At 42.2% G+C, this 14142-nt stretch overlaps 1 protein-coding gene and 1 long non-coding RNA gene across 2 annotated transcripts in view; both read left to right on the forward strand.

The window, feature by feature from the left end:
- Positions 1-14142, forward strand: part of LOC144992205 (uncharacterized) — a 97321-nt gene that overhangs the window by 48838 nt on the left and 34341 nt on the right. The window lies entirely within an intron of this gene.
- Positions 15-14079, forward strand: sumf1 (sulfatase modifying factor 1). The gene is made up of 9 exons (XM_004069103.5): positions 15-738; positions 8584-8757; positions 8838-8912; positions 10137-10219; positions 10353-10475; positions 10563-10677; positions 11827-11940; positions 12015-12074; positions 13748-14079. Exons 1-9 carry the CDS (start codon positions 478-480, stop codon positions 13847-13849), a joined length of 1107 nt encoding a protein of 368 aa, XP_004069151.1. The 5' UTR covers positions 15-477; the 3' UTR covers positions 13850-14079.

A 14142-nucleotide genomic window follows, 5' to 3' on the forward strand; every position in this document is an offset into this window, starting at 1 on the left:
GAGGCAGGCGGGCACTGCTGCTGCTGCTGCCGGGGTGCCTGCTCTGCTGGCTCGCTGCCACCTTTTTTTTTTTTTTTCCTCTGCTCAACAGGAGCCGCTGATTTGACGGCAGAGTTATGTGGCTCAGGAATCCCACACAAACCATTAAAATATATGTATATGCATTTTTTATCTCTTTCAATTTGCCGGGGGGAAATGATGTGAAAAACCAGGAACTGATATTTTATGTAATAATCTCAAACGATTTGGTCGTGGTTTTTTTTTTTACTTATATTTGAAATGGGCCCATTTTCAAATGCACTTATGTGTTTATTTCTCCTTTAAAAATAACGAATCAACAAATATTAAAAATAAAATTAAAAAAAAAGCTAGAAAGAGTTAAATTACGTGTTGCCCGGTCAGCTGACTGACCACGTGACTATCCCGGAAGTGACAGGAACAACAACACGAGGGGATTTTGATCCACCTTCATACAGAATGCTGCGTTTTCTGCGCCTGGTTCTCGTCCTTGCCTTCATGCGTGAAGCCTTTTCTCTGGAAGGCTCATGCGGGATGGAGCAGGAATCCGAGCCCGCAGAGGGAGCTGCGGGCTGCGGCTGTGACAAGCTAAAGAGAGCCTCCGGCGGGCCCATGATGATGACCGAGCCTCAGCCTGCCGGGAAGTACTCTTCTGCTGGCTCCAAGTCCAATGGAGGAGCGTCGGAGGCCCGTGGAGAGGAGAACCCAGTGCAAAGTCAGGTGTGAAAACAAGCATGCAAACATGTCATCAAAGGTTCATTCACAATAAAGCAAAAACATAACAAACAAAAACTGGAAAAAAGGAATTTTCTTTTGAATAGATTGGTAATGTAATAAAAGCTTGAAGTTTATACTATCCAGTTATTAAAACTAAACTAAAATTTTTGTTTATTTTCATCAATCAAACAGTTTGATTGTAAAACAAAGTTTGTTGCTCAAAGTGCTACAAACTCAGTTCACCATTTTAAAAAAACGCCATAGAAACATGTGCATAGTCACATTTACATGGTATTACCTTATTATGTAGAAAACCGAGAAGACATTAACAGTAGAACAAGATATTTTGTGCAGCTGTGTTTAGCTAATGTGTACGCCCCCAATGTAGATGACCCTAAATTCTTTCATTCCTTCTTCTCTGCGCTATCTGAACATACAGACAAATCGCTAATCATTGCAGGTGACCTCAACATGTGTTTAGATCCAGAGATGGATAGGCTAAATAACACAGGAAATCTTAGAATCTGGCAATCCACAAACACTGTTAAACAGTACATGGAGGATTTTGGTCTTTGTGATGTTTGGCGTTTATTCCACCCCACGAAAAGAACTTATACCTTTTTCTCCACAGTTCATCAATCATACTCCAGGCTAGATTATTTCTTGGTTAACAGCTCCTTGTTGAGCATAGCTACGGAAGCACAGATCCACCCCATTACTATCAGCGACCACGCACCAGTTTCCCTGACTCTTAAAAACAAAACATCACCACCTTCATTAAGGAGCTGGAGGTTCAATACATCGTTGCTCAGAGACCCTAACTTTATAGATTTCCTTGCTAAAGAATGGTCCTCATATCTTCAAAATAATGACCACCCAGGTATTTCCTCGTGCCTTTTATGGGAGGCCGGGAAAGCAGTCATGAGAGGAAAAATAATCGCCTTCTCATCCCACAAAAAAAGAAAAGAAAACTCTAAACTAGTGGATTTAGAGCAAAAAATCAGACTGTTAGAGGAAACCTACAGCAACTCTCCGGATGAACAAACTCTACAACAAATAAGGAAAGTAAGAATCGAATTAAATGAAATAACTAATCAAAGAACACAGTTTTTATTACAGAGACTACGCTTGGAGAGGTTTGATCACAGTAATAAATCTGGGAAATATTTGGCAAATCAACTCAAAATAAACAAAGAGAAGACAACTATTTCATCAGTCATAGACCTAACAGGAAATGCAACACATGATCCAGCTGCAATAAATTCAGTTTTTAAAAACTTTTACCAATCTCTCTACTCATCCCAAATTAATCCCTCTGACAATGACATCAACAGTTTTCTCAATAGCATAGATTTGCCTAGACCAACAGAGGAACAAATCACAGCCCTGGAGTCCCCTTTTACTAAAGAAGAGCTACATAAAGCATTAACCAACATGCCTAGTAAAAAAGCCCCAGGACCAGACGGCTTCCCAGCAGAATTTTATAAAGAGTTTTGGCAAATCTTAGCTCCCATTTTTCTCAGAATGACAATAGAAATTAAGGACAACAATTATCTACCTCCAAATATGAATTCTGCTAATATAATCTTACTTCTGAAACCTGGGAAAGATCCCACATCACCATCCAGCTATCGACCCATATCGCTGATTAATGCAGATCTTAAAATAATCTGCAAAGCTTTGGCGGGAAGGCTGGAGAAGGTAGTTCCCTCTCTAATACATCCTGACCAAACAGGTTTTATAAAGGGTAGACATTCATCTACCAACATGCGCAGATTAATCAACCTCATAGATTATACAACCATCAACAACCGAGAAGCAACCATTTTGTCACTGGACGCAGAAAAGGCATTTGATCGGGTCAACTGGAAATTTTTAATAGCCACCCTGAACAAATTTGGCTTTGGAAAATCATTTATTAACTGGATTAAAATACTATATGCCTCTCCTAATGCTCGTATCAGAACAAATGATCAAACATCTCCAAGCTTTAATTTACAAAGAGGAACCAGACAAGGCTGTCCACTATCTCCGTCTTTATTTGCACTATTTATTGAACCTCTAGCTGCTGCTATTAGGCAAAGTCGAGACATTGAAGGCATTCAAACCAAAAATTTAGAACACAAAATAAGTCTTTATGCAGATGATGTTTTACTATTTACTCCTAATTCACAATCTTCCATCTGCCAAATCATCTCCCTAATTAATAGATTTTCCTCAGTTTCAGAATACTCCATAAACTGGTCTAAAAGCACAATTTTACCAATTAATTGCAATTATCTAAATCCGTCATCTATTAAAATACAAACAGGCAACATAAAGTACTTAGGTATAAATATCTCCTCTAGGCTTTCTGATCTACTCAAGCTAAACCACACCCAACTACTTAAAACAACCGAGGCTGATCTCACTAGATGGAAAACTCTACCCATTTCTCTAATCGGGAGAGTTGCAGCCATAAAAATGATGATTCTCCCAAAAATTAACTACCTATTTTCAATGATTCCTTCCAAACCTCCAACTACTTGGTTCAAATCATTAGACTCATTCATTTCCCAATACCTCTGGGAAGGTAAACCCCCACGGATTAGTTTAAAAACTATTAAAAAACCTAAAGATAGAGGAGGACTAGGCCTTCCAGACTTCCAGGACTACTACTCCGCGAACAGATTGTGTTATGTACAAAAATGGCTGAATCCTGGTGTGCTGGATGAATCCTGGCTAGACATTGAACAAAATCTCTGTGATAACCTAGATATTTCTAATTTACCTTTCTTCAGTTCTAAAATTAAACAACACAAATGCTTCAGAAGTTTAAACATCAGCTCATCCTTAACAGCCTGGTGGGATTTTCTTAAAAAAAACAACCTCACATTATTTCCATGTAAACTTACCCCCATTTGGAATAACCCTGACATTTTGATTAACAAAAACATGATTCATTTTGCTTCATGGAAGAACAAAGGAATCGAGCAGTTCCAGCATATAATTCAGAATAGAAAATTTATGTCCCTCTCAACGTTATCCTCAACCTATGGAATTAATATAAACAAATTTCTAGAATATCAGCAGCTTAAATCAGCTATAAGCACTAAATACTGCCTGACCCAAATAGACCTAGACCCTCCCCTTACAGTAACACATTTCATGGACCTTAAAAATCCCAAACTCACCTCCAAAATTTATAAGATGTTATCAGACATAGATGAAACCATTTACTTACCCATGACAAAATGGGAGTCTGAGCTATCATTGAATTCTAGTGATCAATTTTGGCTACAGATCTGTTTGAATGCCTTTAATATGACCAAAAGCCCTAATCTGCAACTTATTCAATACAAGATTCTCCACAGAACTCACTACACCGGACAGAGGTTATTTAAAATGGGTCTCAATCAGTCTGCTACATGCACACAGTGCATAGGTAACAACATAGACGACTATTTGCATGCCCTGTGGGTCTGTCCACCTGTCCAATCATTCTGGCATAAGGTTTGTGAGGATTTATCAATCTGGTTTAATCATAAGATTCCTGCTTGCCCCAAATTCTGCTTATTAGGTGACCTGAATAACATCAACATGGAATCTAACAAGGCTTATATGGTTCTCACCGCTGTATGTATCGCAAAGAAAACTATCCTCCTAAACTGGAAATCTAAAAATAATCTTAGCATCAACCACTACAGAAACCTCATGTCAGAGCATATTAGTTCAGAGATAATGTCCTCCACAAAAAACCTGTCGGCTTCAGACTCTCCCTGGCTCCAGCTGGTTAGTCACATCACCTAGTGGGGGTGGGATGGTGATAGGTTGAGCCGGGTCCTGGCTGGTTGGGTGGGCCGGGGTGGGTTTGGGGGGGTGGGCTCTGCCGGGCCTGTCGTTCTCCCGGCTCGGGGCTCTGGTTGCCTGGGTGGGGTGGTGGTGGGGGCGCACACTCTGCCGGCAACTTGGCAGGGGTTCCTGGGCGGGTGCCTGCTGGGCGCAGGGTAGGCAGTGCGGCTGACCGGGAACGGCGGCCGGGTGCCGTGCTGGGTGGCTGGTCGCCGTGGCGGGGGCCGGGGGGGGGACTTGGGGCTCTGGGGCCTGGGGTCGTCTGCCCGTGGCCGGTGTTTCGCCCGTGGCCGGTAGTTGCCGCGTGGCCTGGCCCCCCGGGGGTCGGCGCCGCAGTCACAGCAGGGGTTAATGGGTTCACTTGGGTGGGTTTATTTCATTATTATTATTATTATTATTATTATTATTATTATTATTATTATTATTATTATATTAATTATTTTATTATTATTATTATTATTATTATTATTATTATTATTATTATTATTATTATTATTATTACTTATTTATTTTTTTGGGGGGGGGGCCTGGGGGGGCAGTCTGCTAGTCCTTAGGGGGGCCAGGGTATGAATGGTGGGGCTGGACCCCCTGCCCCCCCGTTCTGGCACCGGGACCCTTCCTTGCTGGCTGTCTCTCGGCGCCGCGAGGCTCTGGCCTCCGACTGCGGCTGGCTTGGCGTTTCTGGCTGCCCGGCCGCTCTGGGAGGGGGGGCGCCTACCGCGGCCGGCTGGGGGGCCGGTCGCTCGGGGGAGCCTTCTCCCCCGGTTGTGCCCATCCGCCCGCTCCTCCCCGCTCTCACCCAAACAAATATTGCACACAGGCACATAGGGCCCCGGGATCTGGATGGGAGGGGTATGCTGGCGGGGCTCACTGGGGATGCCCCTCTCTGGGTTCTCGTTGGCACCCGCCCTCCTCCCCGCTTTTTACTTGCATATTAGACACTCTGATTCATCTAGGGCCTTGTGGAGAGGGTCTGGTGGAGGGGGGCACGGTGAAACATCCGTGCTCACCTTTCGCTGGCCCCCCCACAATTTTAACTTCCTCTGTAGACACACACACTGCATGCTAGCAGCACACACACAGCAAATACACACCACTCACAGAGGGACTCCGGAGTGGGGGGCTTTGCGGCTTGGCAGCGGTGGATCCCCCCACACTGGTGACCTCCTATTTTACCTGCAGCACACACACAGCACTCCCACACCTCCATACATGGGTGGGGTCGGGGGGGGGCGGCCGGTCTTCACCCGCCTGGTCCTCTCAGGGCGGCCGGGCTTATGGGGGTCCTGTCGGCTGCGGGAGGGGTCGGGCATGCGGCGCTGGGGGTCGGCCGGCTGGGGGGGGGGGTTGCTGCTTGGCGGCGGGGGTAGGGAGGGTAACCAGATGATTGTGAGTATGTGTGTGTGAGTGCATGGGTAGGACCGACCTGGGGGCTGGCTCGCTGGGACCCTCTGGGGCTTTCCCTCCCCATCACAGAGAGGGGAGGGCACTGAGAGGGTTGGGGAGGGGGGGTCAGATATTATGGCGGGGGGGGTGGTAGTGCGTAGGGTTTTAGGGGGGTGGCTGTGGCTGTGGGTGCGTGGCGATCCCTGGGTTGCTAGGGTCGCGGGCCTGGGCTGGCTTGCGGGGACGGGGCGCCGGTCGGGTGGTGGCCGGCTCTTGGGTTCCGGGGGCCCTGGCTTCGTCCCTGGCCTTTGTCTCGGTGTCCGGCGCCCGATGGCCCCCATGGCTGCCGCCTGGTACGGCTAAGCGCTCCTGTCTTGTGGCCTGGGGGCCGGACACTGGGTTCGCTTGTGCCTCTGGGCATTGGGGGGGCCCCTGTAGGGGGGCCCTCTCTGTGCCTGGCTGGTGGGGTGGGCGGTCCCCTCCTCCTCCCCTCCCGGGCTGCCTGGGTCCGGATGCTGGGGGGGCTTCTCGCCTGGGGGGCTCTCCTCCCCTCTCCTGGTCTGGCTGGTCTAGCTGGGTAGGATCTGGCTCCCTTTATGAACACACGGTTCACGTCGGCAGCATGCATGTATCTCCACCCCCACGTGCACGTGCACACTCCACACTGCTCCCTGTCTGCTTCATCCCTCCTCCTTACCTACAGTGTATTGATGGACAGATATTTTTCGCTCATCTTAGTGTCAGATTTTCACCTTTGATGTAACATTCGTCTTTCCAGCAGATCTGGTATAATTGTTACAGCTTAAATTAATAACTTAGTCAAATCAGTGCTTGTATCCCCCACCTTTTCACCTTTCTTCCTTTTACTCTCTTCCACCCTCCCCTCACATTCTTCCCCTCTCCCTCCCCACACACACTAAATGTAACAAATAAATAAAAAATAATACGACAAAAAGGGGTTTATACAAATCTACACTCTAGTTTCTTGAAGCTATATAACCTCTTTTTGTGATAGTAAAACCTGTCCAACACAAAAAGCCTTCAGCTCTAATCTGTTTGCTCAGCTGTTGGACAGAACAAGTTAAAAAAAAAAAAAAAAAAAAAAAAAAAAGAACAAGATATTTTGGTGTTCTTGAATATAACCCAGATATAAAACAGTTAATTAAGTGAACTAATAAAGATGTTTAAACGTAAATAAACCACACTCATCCTCTTTTATACTGAGCCCAGGAACTGACGTGGGTAAAATAACACTTAAATTTCTGCCATGTTTATAGTAAATCCACTAGATATGAGTTGGGAAGTCATTTGTTTTGGTGCCAAATAGAAGTTTAAACAGTAAACTGATTCTTGTCAGCGTTTTGTAAGTACGTTTTTTTTTTTTTTTTTGTGCAGAAAGATGTTTATGTAGTGTATATTAAACAAACTAGCATTAATGGTAATCAGTCATTAACTCAAATTTTTTACTAAATTTTAAAATAATTTTTGAATTATATCACCTCTAAAAATGGAAATGCATAAAAAAGGAGATAATTGTGTGTGTGCATACAGCGGGGAAAATAAGTATTGAACACGTCAACAATTCTCTCAAAAAACACATTTCTAATCGAGCTATTGACACGAAATTTTCACCAGATGTCGGCATCAACTCAAGTAATGCACACATAGAAAGAAATCCAAACATTTATGTCCATAAATGAAGTTATGTATTCGACTGTTTTCTCCATGCAGGAGGCGTCTTGAGGCTGTAATCACCAACAAAGGTTTTTGCACTAAGTAGTAAATAAATTTCAGTAAGCGTGTTCAATACTTATTCCCTGTGCCATTTCACTTAATTACACATAACTTCATTTATGGACATAAATGTTTGGATTTCTTTCTATGTGTGCATTACTTGGGTTGATGCCGACATCTGGTGAAAATTTCGTGTCAATAGCTCGATTAGAAATGTGTTTTTTGAGAGAATTGTTGACGTGTTCAATACTTATTTTCCCCGCTGTATCTGTATATTTTCCTATATATGTGTATCTGAAACTTAATGAGTACTCATTAGAGGGAGCCGGATATAATAGATAGTGGGTGCACAAGGAAATAAGATTGGTGAAGGGCATGGGAATGAGAACTTATAAGGCTTTTACTTCTTCTCACTCACTTCCAGTTATTTGTTGTATTTTTTCATTTTATTTTGTCATATGTTTCCATTTAAAGATTCACTCCGATCATCTTCTGATCTATTTTTAAAGCCTTCCCAGTGGTCTTTTACTTATGAATTGTTTTTATCCCCGCTGTTGTTTTCTAGTACATAGTTGCAGAGCGGCAGTATTTGATTAGAAATTCGTCTCTTGAGTTGTGGAGGACTGTTGGCGGAGAGGAATCCCGCCCCCCTTCCCTGTCTGCTGCTGATTGATGATTTGAATAACGAAATACTCTGAAATAAATTCTAAGCCTAAATTATATTATATGTTCCCTATCGTCAAAAAAAAGCCACAGTTAAATGTTGAAAATACCTTTTTCATTAGAGTGGGGCTTTAAAAATACGTCGGAAAGAAAACATTTTCATCACCATTTTCATTGTGTTTCTTTTATTTCTGAAGTTTCTCAGTCTAAGTGACATTTTAATGCCGCCCACAGATGGCGTGGATTTCTGGAGGAGAGTTTCTGATGGGAACAGACCAGCCTGGCATCGCTGCAGATGGCGAGGGCCCACAGCGGCCGGTGCACGTGGACTCTTTCCACATGGACATTCATGAAGTAACCAACCGACAGTTCCAGAGCTTCGTCCGTGCCACAGGGTACATCACTGAGGTAATTCATGTTTTCAGATTTAGAAATGAGTTTTGACTGTGATCCTGTCTTTCGTTCAAACGCTTTATCTTTTGTGTCAGGCGGAAAAATTTGGAGACTCGTTTGTATTTGAGGGAATTGTGAGCGAAGACGTCAAAAGCCAAATCAGCCAAGCAGTAAGTCCATTCACTGTTCAGTTTCCATTCATCGCCCAGCAGCAAGCTCCATCTACAGTCTAAACTTAGATGGGCTTTCTTCCATCAAGAAAACACCAACTGAGGACACAGCAACATTTTTTACTGCCCCACCCCGCACAGAACTAGGTGATAGCTGACAGATGCAGGTGGTTATTATGGTGGTTGCTATCGGAATGTGCAGCATTCAAGTGCCAGGGGTGGAAAAGTTCACAGATCCGAGTCAGGTTAGGTCAGGTCCCTGCTTCCTGGTTTCAGATTTCCTCGTGACTTAGAGGAATTCATCAGGAAAGACAAAGTGAGAGCACTCAAAGTATTAAAGCTTTGATGCCTAGAGCTAGTCAAGCTTGTGCCAAATTTAGATTTATGTTTAAATTAATAAATGAACAGGTTTCTTTGGTCTTAAAATGACACATAGAATTTAAAAAGTGTACATAAAAATACTAAATAATTAGGATGGAGTGCTTAAAGCTTTTCTTTACTCCGTTTTCTTTTAATTAGACTTACATTTACATGTTTTTTAAGATCTCCTCATATTATCCTTCCTCAGAGAGTATCTCTTTGCTGAATGCATGTGTCTTGTTTCCTATAAACAAATCCAATTACTGTGATTTTGCAACATCTTGCTTTGGATCTAAAGAGAAATTTGTTAGGAGCAATTATTAGCTAAAACAACAAAAAAGGCCTTTGCATTCTTTACAGGAAGACTGCATGAATCAGTTTTGACATAGAACTTTTATGAAATGTAAAGAAAAGTAAAAGTATTTTGAACATTTATTTCAGATTTCTGTCTTTTTAGATACATTTTTTTAAATATAATGCGAAGTTGCCATATAGGTTACAATCAAAATAAGATAGTATGCTGGAAGACTTTTTCAAGTATCTTATATCTGGTAAAACCAAAGTATATTCTGCTTTATAAAGCATCCAGCGTGTTCATGGGTTGGCTACAGGGGCCTCGACACCACAGACCTCTCCCAGATGAAAGCCAGACGCAGGGAATTCACTGCTTCATCTCAGCTGTCAGGTGCAGCTTCAGCCTGAGAGGCATCACTGAAATCTGTGCCAGCCGTTACTGGAACTATTGTGTAGAGAGTTTGCATCAAACCCGGAAACATGTCTGTTGACTTAAAAAAAATGGAGGAGAAAAACACAATAAAACACCAAAATCCGTTCTTCCTTCTTCAAAACAACAAAAAAAAACAGGTGGCTGCTGCCCCCTGGTGGCTTCCAGTGAAAGGGGCGAACTGGAAGCACCCTGAAGGTCCAGACTCCAACATCACAGACAGGCGAGTACACAGTTCAGGATCCATATTACAACACTTAATTTTCTAACCACTCAGAGTTCATATGCAGACTTTGCTTTATTAAGGGAAACATTTTGATAAAATTGAGTGTGCTCATTAAAGCTGCTTATTGCAGGATGGATCATCCTGTCGTTCAGGTTTCTTGGAATGATGCCTTGGCTTACTGCTCCTGGGTCAACAAGAGACTTCCCACTGAGGCAGAGTGGGAGGTTGCCTGCAGGGGCGGCCTGAAGGACAGGTGATATTTCTAAGAAGGAAGTCCTGCCTTCAGGGTTCCTTTAAGTCTTTTCTGATGAATATCCTGGTATAATGCCTCCATGCCTAGACTCTACCCCTGGGGAAACAAGCTAAACCCAAAGGGACAGCATTACGCCAACCTCTGGCAGGGGGAATTCCCAGCACACAACTCTGCAGAGGATGGCTACACTAAAACCTCCCCGGTAAGAAGAAAAGACAAAGGAAATCAAACTATGATAAGAAAGTCATATTTCAGGTTAGATAGTGGAGACATTATCTTAAAGGTTTCCTGGATTCCTGAAAACAAGCCTTAAAAACCTGAAAGACCCACTCCGATGAGTGGGAGAGTGTGTAAACAAAGGGCTCTCCGTCATGGGTGACGAAAAGGGGGAGTGGGGTTGCTCTGTGACAACGGCCCCACCCACAACTCAGAGGTGACTTTCTGATGAACTCCTGCTGCTCTGCGGAAATAATCTCCTAGAAAACAACACAGGTTTCTTGATTTTCGCCAAAATCTGCATAATCTTAACGCTACTGCCTCCCGAGCGGGGTTCGGCTGCTGAGAATTTCCCCATTGTGTGATAAATAAAGTATCAATTATTATTATTATTATTATTATTATTATTACTATAATCATAACCTAAAGACCCCTGAGAACGCTTTTATAAAATCTCAAAAGATGATCGGAGTGGGACTTTTAGTGATCTGGCTAATTGAAAGTAAACACCTACCAGTTTTAATGTGTGTTAATGTAGGGAAAGTTGAACCAGCAGGTTTAAAAGGGAATAATTACACATAAATCTGAGAACACACATTTAAAAAGCAGCTAAAAAGTTGAGTCTTTTTAAAGTTTGTTGTCCTCTTCAATCCTATAACCCTTTCCATCCCGTTTGCTAATCCCAACATTCAGAATAACCAACTACCTCATGCATTAGGAGGCCGGACAGGTCTGAATGTGCTCATAATCTCTTGCTCATAAACCTCTTGCTCCTTTTTTGTCGAGACGGATTATCGATTGTGGAGATGTTCCAAACAGACACACACTCAGCCAATCAGAGCAGCACCTCCACAGTGAGACTCCTCGCTGAGCAGCAGCCTGTTTATGGAAGGACTTTAGCAGAACTTCTCCGCTCATCGGTCATTTGTCAAACCTGCCCAGTTTTAAATAAATATCTGTATTTGCCCTTGGTGGGTTAGTCTAGCTGGAGAGGGAGGCCCGGATAGATCCCGTTAGAAGGAATATTTATCCTTTTATGCAGGCAGCACCGATGTATTGTTAGCAAATCATGTATTTGTATTCAAATGTATTTATGCCAGCAGGCAGTGTTGTTGTAACCTAGATTTTTCTGCAGGTGATGTCCTTCCCAGGCAATGCTTTTGGTCTGTATGACATGGTGGGGAACGCATGGGAGTGGACCTCAGACTGGTGGAGCGTGCACCACACAACAGACCATCAGCACAACCCAGTAAAAACCAGCATCATTTTCCACTTCTCACCTCCTACGAAGGTAGTTTTTAACGTGATGGATTTCTTTTGCAGACGGGTCCTCCGTCAGGCACAGATAAGGTGAAGAAAGGAGGCTCGTACATGTGCCACAAGGTAAATTTGGCAAAAAGATCAGCAAAAATTCCTGCAGTTTGTTCTTAAAACAATTATTGCCCCAACATTAATCTGTAGCACGTCCAAATTTTAGAGGAAAAACTGGACTTTGTTACATGTTGACTTCCTGAGGTTAAAATGAAGAAACTCTTTGTGTGCCATTAAAAATCTGAACAAACAGTAAATGACATTAAATACAGCTTTTAGTCTGAGCAAACTGAACTGCAGATTTAACTGATGAGAAAAGAGGAAATTTTATTCTTACACACTCACTGATAAATGGTCTTCATCTTGAGATTGGCAGCAGACATTTGCCCCTGAATCCTCCTTGAGGCGCCACTTTGTCATGAGCTGAAACGGCGCCGGTGTGGAGCTACAAACGGGAACATAATGAAGTAACATCACGGCTATGCAGCGGCCAGAAATCATCTTCTGATTCCTTCCAATGCAGAGAGGCGGAGTAAAGCTCGGGCTTCATACTCAGTCTGCTCTTCTGGGTTTTAGAGGCAGGGCTCTGGAACTGGCGCATATTGGCCACTCTAGAGGATTTACGGGTTTTAGCAACAACACAAACCATTTCTGTGTTACTGATGGTCCAGCAGGACTCCCAATTTTGTTGAAGGCATTAGAAGAAAAGAAATAAAAGAACTTCAATTTCTTGGTCTGACAATAGTGAAAAAAAATGTGTTTATGTTTGTGTGGAGGTAGAAAGGTTTTGGCATTTGGTGGTGAATGATCAAAAACGTAACCTAATAATTATAATTATAGAGATTACAATATGGAACCCTGGACATGAGGCTAAAAATCAAAGTGTTCCCTCAAATTAGTATTATATGGCCACAAGTTTGTATTTTGTGGCAACAAATACACTTTTATTAGACATTTGTGCATACAAAATACTAAGCTGTGTGGACAAAATGCTAGCTATGGCCACAAAATACCAATTGTGCCCACAATATGCTAATAAAATGTTTAATACTAATTTGTACCCACAAAATACTAATTATGGCCAAAAAATACTAAGCTGTGTCCACAAAATGCGAATAAATTCATATTTGTGGCCACAAAATACAAAATTATGGCCACATAATATGCTAATTTGTGTCCACAAAAGGCTAATAAAATACAAATGTATGGCCAAAAATTATTTATTTGAAAAAACACTTTTTTATTATGTCAAGTCCAGGACTGAGTAGTACTGGGCTTTGAAACACATTCAGCAATTTTCATTTTACCGGTAGTACAGAAATAGTGAAATTTTCAGTAGTGTGTGGAAGTTTGTTATCAATTTTATTATTTTTTTTACAATTTGTATCAATTTTATTCATCAATTTTTCTTTTCATTATTTTACATGACAATGAAAAATAATTTTTTAGTTCATATTTCTAATGTGTTGCCAAGTTTGGTAAAGTAGGTTGTCATTAATAAACATTGGTTTCTATCTGAGCCTTTGTAACAACAGTCAGATTTTTTTTGTTTCTGTGATTGTTTACCTAGTTTTGTTTATTAAATCGGAATAAATAAACGAACAGGAGGTAAAATAATAACCGTGAATACTCAGGCAGAATTCCCAGCTTTATTATCTTTTTTAAGAACAAGACTATTTAAAAAAAAAAAAGAGAGATGACATATTTGGAGTAACACTTTGTCCTCTTATCTCCCGTGTCTTCAGTCTTATTGTTACAGGTACAGATGTGCTGCTCGAAGCCAAAACACTCCAGACAGCTCCGCTTCCAATCTTGGTTTTCGCTGTGCTGCTGAACAGAAACGATGACAGAACCAAATCAGTTTGATCCAAGAACTTCTGGCTCACGCTCTTGTCATGAGATCAATCCGATTCTTTTGCTGCCACCGACAATTCTGAAGAAGTCAAATCTAAAATATATTTTTGTAACTCTAATTTTACAAAGGCAGATTTTTTGTACTGTCTCTGACAATGTATGTAAAGGCAGAATGTAAGGACTCTAAAGTTATTTATGTGAGTAAAAGTGAGAGATTTCCCCACATGCTGCAGAGAAACGTGTTTATAGCTTTTTTTCTGTGGAATAAAGGGACCATGAGCGGATA

Source organism: Oryzias latipes, chromosome 5, assembly GCF_053564925.1.
Source record: "Oryzias latipes strain Hd-rR chromosome 5, Olatipes_Hd-rR_3.1".
Lineage (NCBI taxonomy): Eukaryota > Metazoa > Chordata > Actinopteri > Beloniformes > Adrianichthyidae > Oryzias > Oryzias latipes.